This window comes from Eurosta solidaginis, chromosome 4 (genome assembly GCF_040869045.1).
Source record: "Eurosta solidaginis isolate ZX-2024a chromosome 4, ASM4086904v1, whole genome shotgun sequence".
In the NCBI taxonomy this organism is placed as follows: domain Eukaryota; kingdom Metazoa; phylum Arthropoda; class Insecta; order Diptera; family Tephritidae; genus Eurosta; species Eurosta solidaginis.
This window is the reverse complement of record NC_090322.1, coordinates 272,838,989-272,857,613: the sequence shown is the minus strand read 5'-3', so window position 1 is coordinate 272,857,613 and position 18,625 is coordinate 272,838,989. Positions and strand designations below refer to the sequence as shown.

Genomic DNA, 18,625 nt, shown 5'->3' with positions numbered 1-18,625 from the left:
TTTGTCCGGGAAGGGGACTAAGGCCGACCTATATGAAATAATCTTATTTATGGTGCGATTCGATTGAAATTCGCTACAAAAATAGTATTTGAGAAACTTTTCATTCCGGGGAGGGACCGATCTTATCGATCAAATTCTATTCACTGTTGGATTTTCCGGAAACTTGGTATGTGGGTAGCCCTTTTTATAATAAGCCGATTCAGTCATTACCGGAAGATGCTATGGCAGTGGACAGTGGCGTAACGGTAGGGTGGCAGGGCTGGCAATATGCCCGACCCAAGACGGCCAGGAACCAAAAGGCCGCGAGCTCAAAAATATTTTTTTTATATTGTACCTGAGTATTTTATTTTATTTGAAAAGTATATTTTAATAAGTTCTCATTAAAATCTAAAGTGAGGCAACTGAAGACCATAATACAATTTCAAGTTAATCAAATGTCTTAAAACGTTTGAAAATTTGTCTAGAAGAATTGGAAAGGTATCGACATTAAATTGAAAACTTAAAAATGGAAGCAAATAATATAGCAGAACAATGGTCCATCACCCCCAAATTTCTAAAACTCGTCAGAGGAAGGCAAAACGCCATTTTGATGAGCTTTGTGAAAATGAGCGTCTCCAAGATCCGGAAAGTTTGTTCAAAGTGAACATATTTTATCGAGTATTGGGCATCATTATAAACCAACTGAGATCGCGTTTCATTACAATGAATGAAATTGTTTCTAATTTTAGTGTTTTGCAGCCTTCCGCTTTAAACGCTTTAGATGACACTGATCTATTTTAAAAGTGCTGAACTATAACTTTCAAAACTAAAATTGATAAAAAGGCCTATTTAAGAAACTCTATGAGAAAATACAGTTTATGTAGCTTGGCTATTCTATCTATTGAAAATTCTATGGCCCGATTTTTAAACTTTGATGATTTTATAGACACTTTTGCGGAGCAGAAATCTCGAAAAAAAACGATTTTTCTTAATAAATATAAATTGTTATTTTTATTTCATTGTAAATGCATGCAAGTTTCCTCACGATGTTGTTCCTTCAAGGAAAAGCCAGCGAATGAATGTTTAATGCAATTTGTAGTCTTCAATACGCATTGGGCTAGCATGGACTACATACTATTCTATCTAGCCTAAGAGGCTTATGGCCAAAAGTGGGACATATACAACTTGTAATTGAAAATCTCGAAAATTAAATTGAGTACAGCGTGACGATTTTTTATTGATAGGGTCTCATCAAAAGAATTTGCCATGGGCCCCAGATGGTATAGTTACGCCACTGGCAGTGGGCATAATTTAAAAACAATATCATTCGATCAATACGCGCGAATTTATGCTACACTTAATGTAAGAAAATATACATATCGTTAGCTTAATGTGAAAATGTGCTAAGTCAACTTTTACGAATTTTACAGGAGACGAAAAAAACTGAATAATTTTTGAAATACCCATCTTTTTTCAAACTGTGAATGAGGACACCTTAATTGCAATGCTTTTGATTGTAGAAGCTTTGAAAAAGATAAATAAAAATCATGTATGCCAACCCAGCAGCTATTTTATGACTTAGCACAATTTTCGCACTCAAAACAAATTTTTTCTCCTGACTTAGCACTTTTTACTCAATATGTTTTCCCATCACTCCTCCCCTTTAATGCAGGGATGCACCTTAACGTTAAGCTAATCGTTTATCAAAAAATTTCCACCGTTTCCGTTGAAACACTTCGAAATATTATCGATAAAGAAATTATCAAGATAAATTGTATCTCGTTTTTAACCGAACCGAAAAGCTTTCGTTAACGTTAAAAACGTTAACAAAAACGTGATACTTTATGTTTGAATTGTGCTGGCAATGCTATAGCCATGGTGAAGCCGTAAGGTGGTAACAGCGAGCGAACATACACATACAAACTCCATGTAGTTTGTTTGTGTAATTCGTTGGTGGTAATGTCAAAAATACTCTGAGAAATGTTCGTACTGTCAAAATTCTTGAGAAAAGTTGCAATCAGCTTGGCTAATGCTTTCACCTTTAATGAATCCGCCATCAATCAGCTTTGCCAGGATAGTTTGAAATTAATAAGCAACATAAACGATTTGATTTCGTTTTGATATGGCAGAAAACGAAACGAAATCATTTCGTTAATTTGGCGTTCTTAACGTTAATAAACGAAACGAAGTGACTTTGTTTCGTTTATTAACCTTAATTATCGTAACGAAATGATATCGGTTCGTTGGTTAAGCATGCCTGCTTTAATGAGTGAAATATAACACTAAAACAATATATTTGACAAAAAGTACTATTTATTTGTCAAACTATTTAACTATTTCTAACGGTTCTGATCTGGACTCTCTTTCCGGATGATACTTTATCTACAAACTAAATGCTAAATCTCTTAATCATTGTCAAGAGAGTAAAACCTTGGGTGTAATTTTTGACTCCAAACTCTCTTTTTCTAGTCACATTGACTTCATTGTTTCAAAATTTGTTGCAATGGTTGGGTTCAGTAGACGTAACACCAGTGACATTAAGGACCCTATGACGTTGAAGGCACTTTATATATCCTTGGTCAGAAGTGGTGTTGAATATTGCTCAATAATATGGAATCCTTTCTATGAATCTAACTCCTATAAAATTGAGGGAGTTCAAAATTTTTTTACAAATATTGCTTTACGTATGCTTCACTGGCCAGACGGCCTCCCATCACATACAAGCAGGCACAAATTGCTTGGACTTCAGGCTTTGCATGACAGAAGAACTTTTATCTCACTCATGCTTGCCTATAATGTAATAAACTTTAGCTAATTTGTTCATTCCATATACTCCACTGCGTGATCTTCGGCATAATATATTACACAGGCTGACAGCACCTCAGACCCAGGAGCCGGACTATACATTTTCGAAGGATTTTGATGCGATGAATCGCAATCTGGCCTCAAAATTGCTCTATCAGCTCTGGTTTTCGAGATATCCTAACCTAAAAGTGCAAAAAACACCGTTTGTGCCCATATTTGAGGTTTTGTAGCCTTGCAGATGTTTTCTTTCACCAAAATTAAAGGATGGCATCTTTGCATACAAGTCTTATTCTTTCAAATGGCGTTCAATTTGCTCAAATATCATTTTTTTCGCTGAGTTATCGTATTTTGAAATTTTGTGGTGTGGTAGGAGTGGTTTCCAGGGGTTAGAGGATACGGAAGTTGATGGGTTAACAGTTAAGTTGGTTGGCCCACTTGTGGTGTGAGATATCTAAATAAATAAGACTTATTTTAGGAAAAATATGCGAGTAAACGCTCTCCCCAGGGTTAAGTGGGTTAGCCTGCTTGCGGTATGAAAGGGAAGGTTTCTAGGGGTTAGGGCTGTGTGTAACTTGATACCCGAGGGTTAAATAGTGTGGGGTGTGGTGAGTTCGCAAACTTACGGTGCGAGACAAAATTTTAAGAAAAATAAGACTCAATTCAAGAATATTAGTAATCGACTATATCATGTCTATGTTATCTCAATCGATTTTCAGGTGTAGGGAAATTTAGAAACATGAAAATTTCAAAATGCGATATCTCGGCGAAAGAAAATGATATTTGAGCAAACTCAACGCAATTTGAAAGAATAATTGTATTCAAAGATGCCATTTTGGTGAAAGAAAACATCTGCAAGACTACATAACCTCAAAAATGGTGTTTTTTGCAATTTTAGGTTAGGATATCTCAAAAACCAGAGCTGATAGAGCAAGGCCAGATTTGGATTCAGCGCATCATAAACCTTCGGAAATATATAGTCTGGTTTCTGGGTCTGAATAATGGTTGAATTTTGTCGGCCTGTGTTATTTATCGAAATAACTCATAAAACGAATTATGCTATGAATGAACCTATAACTAGGACTATACATCTAGCAAATAGATTCAGCAGTGTTATTGATTTTAATAACAGCTTATATAAGTTTAAGCTTGAATTGTTTTCTATTTTTAACTAGTCTGTAAGACGTGGTGTGATGGTAGCGTGCTCCGCCTACTACACCGTATGCCCTAGGTTCACACCCCGGGTAAAGCAACATCAAAAATTTTAGAAATAAGATTTTTCAATTAGAAGAAAGTTTTTCTAAGCGGGGTCGCCCCTCGGCAGTGTTTGGCAAGCGCTCCGAGTGTATTTCTGCCATGAAAAGCTCTCAGTGAAAACTCATCTGCCTTGCAGATGCCGTTCGGAGTCGGCATAAAACATGTAGGTCCCGTACGGCCAATTTGTAGGGAAAATCAAGAGGAGCACGACGCAAATTGGAAGAGAAGCTCGGTCTTAGATCTCTTCGGAGGTTATCGCGCCTTACATATAATTAATTTTTTATGTAAGAAAGCATGTAGTTATCGACATGTAAAAACTGAAGTAGATAAAAGTCAGCGCAAAGCATTTATCAAACACAAAATGCATGTCTCAATTGGGTGAATCCAATTTCAAGGGGTTGTGTTCGCAAGCCTCTCAAGGGGTGGCCAGTGCAATATATAGCTTCTCCAACCCAATTGTCAACCTCACCTACCCGTGGCGAAACATGTTTCATTGACAGCCGAGGCTCTGGCGAACCCAAGTTCCTCATGGAGCTAGGGGGTGGGAAGGGTGGGATGGCCTGGAAGGTTTAATGTGGTCATATAAATCGTTCCCGAGATGGTCGGGCTAGTACCTTAATAGTGCTTTGTTACCGGATCTATATCCCGCAAAGGACCATCAACATCGGCCCAAAGCCTTCGGGGAGTGTCTTTATCTTTAATACAACAACAACAACAAAACATGTACTTTTAGACTGAATGAATTAAATAAGTAAATAAAATGCGCGCACAAAGAAATGACTAGTAATTCAGATAGATATTATTGACTGATTGACTTAGCACATTTACACATCATTGCCCACAGCACGTAAAAATTAAAATATTTTTTTTTTTGTGATCGTTGTATTTTGAATTCAGTTTTAAAACTGCATTAAAATACAATGTTATGTTAATAATAATGAGCTTAAAGGCCGTGGTTAAATAAAACACAATGTTTAAAATTTCATTGGTTTTTTAATTTGTCAATATTTCGGCTTCAGTCTGAAGCCATCTTCAGGACTGTAAGTAAACACAAATGTATAAAAAGGGGGCATTCATTTCAGATACATGGTCATTAAAATTTACGTTATGCAACTAGGTATACATATAAACGAAACACAACTTACACTTGTGGTTATTCTTTATCGACTGATCATATGTTCGGAAAACAAAAGTAAAATAAACATCAAAAATGTATACAATTTTAAAGTACAGTAAGTGTAAACTAAAATATGCACAAACAGAGTCGACGAAATTCTTGGAGAGATGCAAGCGAAGTGGAATAACACCAAATTTTTTAAGAGATGCAACAAAAGATATTATGTACATCATAAAAAACAACACCAATAATTGCAGAATTCCACGTAAGTACACAAACAAAGTTGTCACATTCATTAATCAAGTGCAGGCGAAGCTTTTAAATATGATAATATGTATCAAACATGACCTCCTAAGACAAAACAGAAGGGAGGCAAATAGACTGAGAACAGAAATCGATCACACTCTTAATTCTCACCATTCAACCAAATTCTACGAAAGTGAAAATATACTGTTGGACAACCTCACAAGCAAGATTAAACAGAGACAAACAAAAAAGTACGAAAAACTAAGACAACAAGAGAAGGAAAAACTCAATATTAGGGTGGTACCACAATGGTTCCGAAATACCACACAAACTGAAATACCACATGATATACAATGGCTGTTATCGCTGGGCCCGAAATATGCCCTCTCGACCGAAAACAAGAGATTTCCTCTATTTAAGTTTATAGCAGACGGGGAAAACATTATACAAACGGCGAAAGATAAGGAATCACAAGAAGTGGCAAGAAACAACTTCACGACACTGATACACGACCATCTAAAAAACAATACGATTTCCACACGAGACAAATTCACACGCAAAATACTGGAAGAGACAAAACGGTTCCTCAAACACAACAAACAATTACTTGTACTCAATGCCGACAAGGGCAACGCTACAGTGGTGATAGACAAAAACGAATACGATACAAAGATTCAGACACTGGTGAACGACATCTCTACCTACAGAGTTTTAAAACGCGATCCGACGAACAAGCTACAAGACAAAAACAATGAGATTGTTCAAAGGATGTTCAACAGCGGTGCCATAGATATCCAAGAAAAGAACAAGCTACTGTGTAAAAATGCTATTACTCCCAGAATCTATGGATTACCAAAAATTCATAAAGAAGGTATACCACTCCGACCTATTTGTTCATCTATCGACTCCCCGTCATACAACCTCTGTAAATATGTCGTAAGAATACTCAAAAATCTCACTTGTTCTTCTAAATATAATGTCGATGACTCAACAGAATTTAAAAGTAAGGTCAATGGCACATATATTTATGATGATGAAAGCCTTGTTTCCTTGGACGTAGTCTCCTTGTTCCCAAGCATTCCGGCTGATTTAGCCATTGAAATCATATCCGCAAAGTGGGAAAACATAAAAGAATATACATCATTAACAAGGGAACTATTTATCACAATGGTGAAATTTTGCATAAAAGAGAATCGATATTTTAAATACAATGAAAAAATATACGAACAACGTACAGGAATGCCCATGGGCTCACCAGCCTCCCCAGTCATAGCTGACATTGTCATGGAGGAGCTGCTAACAAGATTCGAAAATGAAACTACTAGCAAACCACGCCTACTTACAAAGTATGTAGATGACTTATTTGCCATTGTAAAAACTGAACAAATTGGAAACATTCTCACTGAACTCAACAGCTACAGCAGAAACATTAAGTTTACAATAGAGGTTGAGAAAGATGGTCAACTACCGTACTTGGACACGTTAATCAATAGGAGAAACAACAAATTATATATTGACTGGTACAGAAAACCCACAGCTTCGGGAAGACTAATTAACTATTATTCAAAACACGAAAAAAGTACAATAATAAATACCGCCAAAAGCTTCATAAGACGGGTACTTACAATAAGCGACAGAATGTACCACAAGAAGAATATCACGATCATCAAAAAAACTCTAGAGGATAATGAGTTTCCAAGTAGCTTGGTTAATAAACTGGTCCGAAATTTCTATACCAGAGCACGTAATGAACGTAAACCTGAAGAAGCAAATAACAAAATATACAAAGCGATAACCTATGTCCCAAGAATAGCAGAGAGGATCAAGAGATCGGATTTATATGACAAAGAAAAGGTCAAAATAGCGTTCACATACAACAATACATTGAAACAAATTTACAGTAATACAAAGGACAGAATTCCAAAGGATGAGAAATCCAACCTAATATACAGAATCCCATGCAACGGTGACGGGTCTCACTTATGCGAGAAGGTATATGTGGGGACAACAAAATTAAAATTAAAGACAAGGATTTCCGGCCATAAGTCCAATATTAAACTTAGAAACAACGCTTCGGAAAATAAAACGGCCTTAACGGCCCACTGTAAGGATACGGGCCACTATCCCGATTTCCAGAATGTTACTATATTGGACATAGAGAAACAATATAATAAGCGCTTCACCATGGAAATGCTCCACATTATGAACACGCCTAATGATAAGAGAATTAATTTTAAAAGTGACACAGACCAATGCGCATATGCATATCGCAATTTATTGCTTAAAAAACAACACAAAATGCAAGTCTCACGGCGCACATGAAAGAAAGCAGCGTACAGAAATTATTCCGCTAGCAGCATACTTGGGATCAACAAATCATAATGTTGGATGACGACATATTCGTTGATCTATTGTTTGTATCCCTATATATTTGTTTGTGCATATTTTAGTTTACACTTACTGTACTTTAAAATTGTATACATTTTTGATGTTTATTTTACTTTTGTTTTCCGAACATATGATCAGTCGATAAAGAATAACCACAAGTGTAAGTTGTGTTTCGTTTATATGTATACCTAGTTGCATAACGTAAATTTTAATGACCATGTATCTGAAATGAATGCCCCCTTTTTATACATTTGTGTTTACTTACAGTCCTGAAGATGGCTTCAGACTGAAGCCGAAATATTGACAAATTAAAAAACCAATGAAATTTTAAACATTGTGTTTTATTTAACCACGGCCTTTAAGCTCATTATTATTAACATAACGTAAACGCATAAGGCTATAAAAATTACCAAAAATTAAAATACAATTTTTCAAAAAAGGTGACTTAACACATTTTCACATTAAGCTATGTCGTTTAATTATTAAATTTTTCAAATTTAAACTGAACTTTATTGACTTTGTGGACTATTTTTTCCCATTTCTCTATCTCACCTCTTCGTCAATTTGAAGCCCCCTTCGGCAGCATGAAAAAGAGCTGCATATATGCCGCTATGTCTGAATTTTGTTTTCCTGAAAAACTTATACGGCTGTGCAAAATGACGTTGAGTAACACCATCAGCTCAGTCAGAATTGGAAAGGACCTCTCCGAGCCGTTCGTAACTGAACGAGGTTTCAGACAGGGTGACCCTCTATAGTGCGATTTCTTTAATTTGACGCAGGAGAAAATTACACTAGCTGCAGAACTTAACCACTCTGGAACAACATTTTATAAAAGCGTACAGGCATATGCTGATGACATTGATATCATCGGCCTAAACACCCGCGCCGTTAGTTCTGCTTACACCAAACTGGAAAAAGAAACGGTAAAGATGGGTTTGATGGTGAATGAGAACAAAACGAAGTACCTGCTGTCATCGAGCGAAGAGTCAGCGCATACGCGCCTTGCCAACCACGCTACTGTTGGCAGCCATAATTTCGAAATAGTAAAAGACTTCGTTTATTTGGGAACCAGCATCAACACAAGCAACAACATCAGCTCTGAAACTCAGCGAAGAATCACTCTACCAATAAATGCTACTTAGGACTAGGTAGGCAATTGAAAAGTAAAGTCCTCTATATCCTGCCTGCTATATGGGGCAGAAGCATGGACCATGAAAACATCAGATGAAGCGGCTCTGGGAGTGTTCGAGAGAAAAGTTCTTCGAAAGATTTATGGACCTCTACACGTTAGCGAGTACCGAAGAAGATTTAACGATGAGCTGTACGAACTCTACGCAGACATCAACATAGTCCAGCGAATTAAAACGCAGCGGCTGCGCTGGTTAAGCCAGGTTATGCGAATGAAAGATTACGCTCCGGCCAAGAAAATGTTTCTATCGGAACCCGCCTATGAAAGCACAGGTAGAGGGCGGCCCCCACTCCGCTGGCAGGACCAGGTGGAAAAAGATTTAAACTCCCTTGATGTGACCAATTGGCGCCGGTTGGCAGAGAGAAAAGGTGATTGGCGCGCCTTGTTGGACGGCCATAACCGTTTAAACCGTTTAAACGCCAATTAAGTAAGTAATCAATTATTTGCATGCAAATCAAAACAGTTTTTATACTCAGTTGAGCAGAGCTCACAGAGTATATTAAGTTTGATTGGATAACGGTTGGTTGTACATATATAAAGGAATCGAGATAGATATAGACTTCCATATATCAAAATAATTAGGATCGAAAAAAAATTTGATTGAGCCATGTCCGTCCGTCCGTCCGTCCGTCCGTTAACACGATAACTTGAGTAAATTTTGATGTATCTTGATGAAATTTGGTATGTAGGTTCCTGAGCACTCATCTCAGATCGCTATTTAAAATGAACGATATCGGACTATAACCACGCCCACTTTTTCGATATCGAAAATTTCGATAAACCGGAAAAGTGCGATAATTCATTACAAAAGACCGATAAAGCGACGAAACATGGTAGATGAGTTGAACTTATGACGCAAAATAGAAAATTAGTAAAATTTTGGACAATGGGCGTGGCACCGCCCACTTTTAAAAGAAGGTAATTTAAAAGTTTTGCAAGCTGTAATTTGGCAGTCGTTGAAGATATCATGATGAAATTTGGCAGGAACGTTACTCTTATTACTATATGTACGCTTAATAAAAATTAGCAAAATCGGAGAGGGACCACGCCCACTTTTAAAAAAAAAAAATTTTTTAAGTAAAATTTTAACAAAAAATTTAATATCTTTACGGTATATAAGTAAATTATGTCAAGATTCAAATCCAGTAATGATATGGTGCAAAAAAATACAAAAATAAAAGAAAATTTAAAAATGGGCGTGGCTCCGCCCTTTTTCATTTAATTTGTCTAGGATACTTTTAACGCCATAAGTCGAACAAAAATTAACCAATCCTTTTGAAATTTGGTAGGGGCATAGATTTTATGGGGTTAACTGTTTTCTGTGAAAATGGGCGAAATCGGTTGATGTCACGCCCAGTTTTTATACACAGTCGTCCGTCTGTCCTTCCGCATGGCCGTTAACACGATAACTTGAGCAAAAATCGATATATCTTTACTAAACTCAGTTCACGTACTTATCTGAACTCATTTTATCTTGGTATGAAAAATGAACGAAATCCGACTATGACCACGCCCACTTTTTCGATATCGAAAATTACGAAAAATGAAAAAAATGCCATAATTCTATACCAAATACGAAAAAAGGGATGAAATATGTTAAGGTAATTGGATTGTTTTATTGACGCGAATTATAACTTTAGAAAAAACTTTATAAAATGGTTGTGACACCTACCATATTAAGTAGAAGAAAATGAAAAAGTTCTGCAGGGCGAAATAAAAAACCCTTAAAATCTTGGCAGGTGTTACATATATAAATAAATTAGCGGTATCCAACAGATGATGTTCCGGTTCACCCTGGTCCACATTTTGGTCGATATCTGGAAAACGCCTTCACATATACAATTACCACCACTCCCTTTTAAAACTCTCATTAATACCTTTAATTTGATACCCATATCATACAAACTCATTCTAGAGTCACCCCTGGTCCACCTTTATGGCGATATTTCGAAAAGGTGAACACCTATAGAACGAAGGCCCACTCCCTTTTAAAAATACTCATTAACACCTTTCATTTGATACCCATATCGTACAAACAAAGTCTAGAGTCACCCCTGGTCCAGAAAGGCCCACTCCCTCTGAAAATACTCATTAACTCCTTTCGTTTGATACCCATATTGCACAAACAAATTCTAGAGTCACCCCTGGCCCAAGTTTATGGCGATATCTCGAAACGGCGTCCACATATGGAACTAAGGATTACTCCCTTTTAAAATACTCATTAACACCTTTCATTTGATACCCATATCGTACAAACGCATTCTAGAGTCACATCTGGTCCATCTTTATGGCGATATCTCGAAAAGGCGTTCACCTATAGAACTAAGGCCCACTCCCTCTTAAAATACTAATTAACTCCTTTCGTTTGATACCCATATTGCACAAACGAATTCTAGAGTCACCCCTGGCCCACCTTTATTGCGATACCTCGAAAATGCGTCCACCTATAGAACTAAGGCCCACTCCCTCTTAAAATACTCATTAACTCCTTTCGTTTGATACCCATATTGCACAAACGAATTCTAGAGTCACCCCTGGCCCACCTTTATGGCGATATCTCGAAAAGGCGAACACCTATAAAACGAAGGCCCACTGCCTTTTAAAAATACTCATTAACACCTTTCATTTGATACCCATATCGTACAAACAAAGTCTAGAGTCACCCCTGGTCCAGAAAGGCCCACTCCCTCTGAAAATACTCATTAACTCCTTTCGTTTGATACCCATATTGCACAAACGAATTCTAGAGTCACCCCTGGCCCACCTTTATTGCGATACCTCGAAAATGCGTCCACCTATAGAACTAAGGCCCACTCCCTCTTAAAATACTCATTAACTCCTTTCGTTTGATACCCATATTGCACAAACGAATTCTAGAGTCACCCCTGGCCCACCTTTATGGCGATATCTCGAAACGGCGTCCACCTATAGAACTAAGGCTCACTCCCTTTTAAAATACTCATTAACACCTTTCGTTTGATGCCCATATTGTGCAAACAAATTCTAGGGTCACCCCTGGTCCACCTTTATGGAGATATCTCGAAACGGCGTCCACCTATGGAACTAAGGATTACTCCCTTTTAAAATGCTCATTAACACCTTTCATTTGATACCCATATCGTACAAACGCATTCTAGAGTCACCCCTGGTCCATCTTTACGGCGATATCTCGAAAAGGCGTCCATCTACAGAACTTAGGTCCACGCCCTTTTAAAATACTCATTAATACCTTTCATTTGATACCCATATCGTACAATCGCATTCTAGAGTCAACCCTGATCCACCTTTATGGCTATATCCCTAACTGGCGTCCACCTATAGAACTATGGCCCACTCCCTCATAAAATACTCTTTAATGCCTTTCATTTGATACACATGTCATACAAACACATTCCAGGGTTTCCCTCGGTTCATTTTCCTACATGGTTATTTTCCCTTATGTTGTCACCATAGCTCTCAACTGAGTATGTAATGTTCGGTTGCACCCGAACTTAACCTTCCTTACTTGTTAATGATGACAAAGAAGTATAATAAGTACATAAAGGACACGCGCCCATTATTTTTTTAAATGTCAGAGTTTACTATGTAGCATCCTTGCACCGCCTTTTACAAGAAACTGGTGAGTATAGTACCTATATGTGTACGATTTTGGTACACACTGTATAGACATATATATATACATATAAGTATGTCCGCACAGTGCTCCTCGATGCCTTTTTATACCCAGCTGTACTTGTACAGGGTATTATAGCTTTGATTGGATAACGGTTAGTTGTACAGGTATAAAGTAATCGAGATAGATATAGACTTCCATATATCAAAATCATCAGTATCGAAAAAAAATTTGATTGAGCCATGTCCGTCCGTCCGTCCTTCTGTCCTTCTGTCCGTCTGTCCGTTAACACGATAACTTGAGTAAATATTGAGATATATTCACCACATTCTGTACACGAGCTTATCTGGACCCAGAATAGATTGGAATCTGATGATAACCACGCCCACTTTTTATATACATAACATTTTGGAAACACACAAAAACCCTGATTATTTAGTAAATAATACTCCTAGAATGTTGAAATTTGACGTGTCGAATGATACTCTTGATAAAAATTTGAAAACAAATTTTTAAAATGGGCGTGGCACCGCCTACTTTAGATAAAATCAATTTTGCAAATATTATTAATCATAAATCAAAAATCGTTAAACCTATCGTAACAAAATACGGCAGAGAGGTTGCCTTTACTATAAGGAATGCTTTGAAGAAAAATTACCGAAATTGTTTAAAGACCACGCCGACTTTTATATAAAATATTTTTAAAAGGGTCGTGGACGAATAAAAAAAGGTATATCTTTAAAAAAAATAGCTTTATATCAATGGTATTTCGTTTCCCACACTCGAGCCATAACTCGAAGAAAAATTAGTTCAGAATAGAACCATATGTATATATGTTATTGCGCAGCCTTGCAACACTATTAAGCACACAAAACAAACAACAACAGCATTTCAAGTGTACAGCTGGGTATGTAATGCTCAGTTTCACCTGAACTTAGACTTCCTTACTTGTGTTTTAAGATTATTGATTTTCTATTGGTTTTTTTTTTTTTTAAATTGAATAGCTTTTTTGTACAATCCACGTGCCCAGGTAATAAAATTTGTCACAAAGCATTAGCAACAGCAAAGGATTACAATTGGCGAACCAAAATTGTGTTGAGCAAAGTGAGAAAGAAGTACATATTGGAGATAAATGCCGCCGCCGCCGCCGATTTTGATCGTTTTTCGCACGCCGCCGCCGAATGTCAAAAAAATCGGCGGCGGCGGCGTACGGCGCGTTACTATATTTTCTCGTTTAATACTGTTTAGGCCATTTATTGTTCATGTCGAAAATTGGTCGGATATGGTCGAAAGTGGTATCAACGGATGCGCATCACTGCCAGTTATAAGAAACTAATTGCGAAATTTAACTATTTCTAATTGTTCAAAAGTTATTTAAAAAAACAGGCGTTTTCGATGTCAGCTTAACACGGACTTTGCATCGCCCAATTTACCAAGTTATTAAAAAAAATATTTATAATGAACAATGAATTCAAATAAAATGACCCACGGCGAACATGTTTTCAAATTGTCCTCAAGTTGTTAAGAAAAGCAAAATACCCAAAAAGTGCCGATTTTTAAAAAAATTGTATATTGCGATTGGCTAACAGAATAGGAGAAATCAGTGATGCAAAATCCTTTAGTAGGTTCTAGGGGCATAAACACCTCTTTGAAATGATTCTTACCTCATACTAAAGTTGAGGATATACATATGGACGTATGAGAAGGGTTTGAAAAATCACTTGGGCTTACATTCAAACACCTGTTGTTTATTTGCGAAAGTTTAAAATAGCGTCTGATGTGTTAATTTGGATATTCACACTTCATCCTTCAACACCCAAGTCTCCCGGTTTGACATTTCCTAAAGTTGGCGGCCCTATCCAAAACTAGTCCCTTGCAGTGAATCACATTGATTATAGCCTATCAATCAAGTTTAAATATCACCTACACGTTACGGATCCTTTTATAAATGTGAATACGTAGGCACATATATATACCAGGTGAGGCTTTGTCCTTCGCAAGAACACTCAAAGTGGTGAAGTAAAAGCTTTCCCAAGACAGTCGAACTAATGACCGTGTGTGCTACTACCCTAACGTAGTAGACAGTCGAACTAGTCTGAAGCAACGCGGTCATCCATAATGAGCTCTTATATCATAAGGCCGGAAAACAACAGTTAACATCTTTCAACTTAAAATCGGTCGACTTTCATTCTAAAATATCGTTTTGATTTAACGAAGACTATTAAAATCAATGTTGTGAACACAAACGTCTGCAAACTTCGGTCTACATTTTAAAAATTTTATCCAGGATCCTTGTAATTATGTAGATGCGCCGAGGATTATACGATTTTCACCCATTCCGCAATGACATCCACTTAGACGAGGGCGGCATCCTTGGCCGAATAGTCACTCCCTAACGTTTCAAGGTGCTTCTCTGGTGTAGCTCGGAAGCATAGCTCGATAAAAGCAAACGTTGCAAAGTCTTCGGAGCTACGCCTAGAGCTTCTAGGAAAGTGACGTCGACGAAGGTATGAGATCGAAGTCGCAGTCGTATAGCTTCTGTGCTGGCATATGGTGTGAGGGTCAGGAGGCGTGGTAGCGATTGGTGGTCGGGGTTGCTACTGTTCGCACATCGGGAATTGTAGCTCCTAAAAACAGCCAAAAAACTGGAGGCGCCCTGTGCCACGAGAGTCATGAGTATTAATAGACCATTAATAGCAAACGTAAGTCGCCTTTGTGCGTGACCGCCAAGGAGCCACAAATGATTTAAAGAAATTGTGTTCGTGACGATTACTAGGAGTTAACCCTAGGTGAAACTACGCTTTGAACGACATATACAGACAAAAGTGTGACTATTTTATGTATATCTATTTCTTTTCAGCAGACGCAGCAGTATCAATTCCAAAGACCGGGGTTCGAAGCATCTCTTGAGTAATTGAACGAGGGACAATCCATCCGCAAGGAGCTACTTATGAAAATTGTTGAACGGTCTGCGAGATCTTGAGGAAAAAACCCCAGATCTTTCCGAAATGGCCAACACGTTGATTTCCTTAAATACATACAAACAAAACCTTTCCTAAATATTATTTTTTTAAATAGCAAAATCAAGCATTTTAAAGTAAGAACACCGGGGTATGCCGGCGCGTCGGCCACGCCAACGCCGCCGCCGCCGATAAAGTGATCGGCGTAAACCTCTAGTACATATGTATGTATGCATGCACCCGAATATGTAACACAAACAAAAATACCTTTGCTACCTAGATGTCTATGAGGAGAGGGGTATACGAAAGATATTCTGTTTGATTAGGAAGAGATAACATTTGCCCCATCATTCAGCTGTTTCACTCTTACATTGCAGTAATTCAGCGCGTGTTCATTGCTTCTAACCATAGAGTCTGGTGCAAGGCAGTTTACATACGAAACGATCAATTGAGCTCACGATAAAATGTGCTATAAGAGTGTTACTGAGGAAAACAGTGGGCCATGTTCATATTCAATGAGATTCTTGGAGAGCCATGTGCACAAATGGGAGAGTTAACTGGCAAGGCGATCGAGCAAACAATAATATTTGTGGGTTGGGGAATGGGGCAGCGAAAGAAGATATATTTCACGAATATAAAACCATACTACAATGATAATTGAAGCAAAAGCGTTCAATACAGCAACGGGTGCAGGTCTGGTGTGATTGCTGTGGTACGGTTCAAACGAACGAGTAGTTATTAAAAAAAAAAAAAAGCAGTGAAGGAGTCGAAAAAGCAAAATAAGGCTACTCAAAATCAAATTCAGTTAATCGATCGAAACCAATTCAGCGAAAATTACAAAAAATATAGCACAACAAACACGGCAGTCGTAAGACACGAACCATACAATGTTGTTAAATTCGAAAATATTGAGCAAAATTTAATTTGTAATAAAAATACAAACACATTTCGAACAAACGCAAATAAACAAAAATATTTGCAAGTGATTATATAAAAATTAAATACAAAGGAACGCTTTAAAACAAATTAAACATAGTTGTATGTATTTAAAAATACAAATACTACATGCAAAATAATTAATTTGAGTCTAAAAAAATATTAATTAAATAAATATGTGTAAAAATTCCGTTTCCGGTATACAAAGTGAACAAATTCGTAAATTTGTAGAGCATGGCATGCCTGAGAAAATTGTTAAGACAGTACAGTATACGCTTAGAAAGCGTGCTGCAGAACAGAAACCCACCGAAGCCAGTATGGATAATTTTGGTCATCATGGCGAGACGCGTAATGCAGCAATCCAAAATGTGGATGCTATAAATCAACATACAACAACAACAACAACAACAGTAAATAAGGTTGAAAATTTAAGTATTCCACGCCTTTGCGGACGTTTTCGTAAACTACAAAGCAACAGCACAATGCAAGATAAAATCACAACCATCAGCGCTTCAGGCACCGAAATTATTGAAGATAAGCTAAAAGCTAACCAACATCCTATTGGTATCGATAAGGATGCATTCGCTATTACAACTGAAATTACCAAAGACTTGGTACAACGTGTTTATGCCGTAGCGTTAAAAATGCAAGGCACTAAATTATACAAGTAAGTCAACGAAATTACTACTAGCTGCGGATTAATTATTATGTAGTCTGTAATTATGAATTTATATGAATATAAAAATCGTGCTGTTGCTGAGTGCGAGTACTCAAGTTAGGCGTAAGAAATGATGCACGTGTGTGGGTTAAAAACTTGTGACACTGATTAAAAAATGAGTTAAAACCAATTGCATTGACACACCGACATACACATACATATTCGTCCAAATGTGTGTGAATACTTATACCCGACAGTCAATTCAACCAGTAACCTACCACAGAGTTGGGCAATATTAATGTACCTGTGATTTTATCACAGCGACATAAAGGTGACAGTAAATAACAGCGCGAGATATGAAACAATCGCCGTGGCTGACTGTGACGGCATCTGCCTTTCATCCACAGTCGCGCTTATCAATAACAGCAAGTATTTACATACCCAATTATACAATCACAGCTTTCGTCACAATTTAAGGAACCGTGATTTAAAGTAGTACTAGATGTCGCATTAAACTAGATATGTATTAAGTAGAAGGAAATGAAAATGCCTTCGCTTGTAATACATACCTATGTATATACTGTTAGATGTTGTAGTAGGCATGGGCGTTTACATAACAAAGTTTACTGCGACATCTAGGAATATATAGCAGCACAACTTAAGGCTGACGACATGACATGAAATAATACTGCTCATCTCAGTTTAAGCGGCCAAAGTGATAAGGTTAAACTCTAGTCAACTTTAACAGAAGTTTAAGCTTGCACTGGAAAATCGGGCCTAAGTTATATCAGAAAGCTGTTACTAACTTTAGAACCTATTTTATTTTGAGTATGAATATGTGCCATTGATTCAGTTGCGAATAAAGCTTTGATGATGGAAAGCGTGCTCGTCTATCAATGTTCAGTCATAATCACGGATGAAAATCGCTGCAATCAGCCATGCGTTGCATTCTACATTCAGGCCTTTTTTTTATTTTTACCGGCCTTTTCCAATCAGTTTTAATGGTGATGTACTTGTGTAACTTTTCTCGACCAAACTTGTCAATTCAAATAGTCGATTTGAGGTCAAAATGATGTCACCATTACTTGAAAAACCTATTGTAATACTCCATTTGACGTTACTAAAATCAACGATTTTATCGAGTTTTTTACAGAATTGTATCAGTACTATACACAGTGAAAAATTAAATATCAAACCTTGCCAAATCTAGTGAAGCGATTTCAAAGTCCAATCGGGTTCGATTTTGATAAAAAATGTATCGAGACTTCTCAAATCTTAAAGTGGTTTGCAAATTAAACTGAAAATTAAGACTAACTGTGAAAGCTTCAAATAAATAGTTTTAGACAATTAATTACGCCCTTATTCATAAAGAATATAAAAGGTTTGTGAAGATTTTTTTGATTCGCACTTATGCGAAAACTCGTAATATCTTGCTGACATCTTATCACATTTCCCATTCACTATTACAAAGTTTGGATGA

The 18,625-nt window shown here is 37.1% G+C and overlaps 2 protein-coding genes across 14 annotated transcripts in view; one reads left to right on the top strand and one right to left on the bottom strand.

Annotated features, from left to right (window-relative positions):
• bves overlaps positions 1-18,625 on the bottom strand; it is a 215,797-nt gene that overhangs the window by 129,190 nt on the left and 67,982 nt on the right. The window lies entirely within an intron of this gene.
• Positions 16,056-18,625, top strand: part of LOC137251502 (transmembrane protein 205) — a 31,936-nt gene continuing 29,366 nt past the window's right edge. The window contains exon 1 of the mRNA XM_067786203.1: positions 16,056-17,154. Within this exon, the coding sequence (XP_067642304.1) occupies positions 16,664-17,154 (491 nt within the window). The 5' untranslated portion in view covers positions 16,056-16,663. The remainder of the gene's footprint in view (positions 17,155-18,625) is intronic.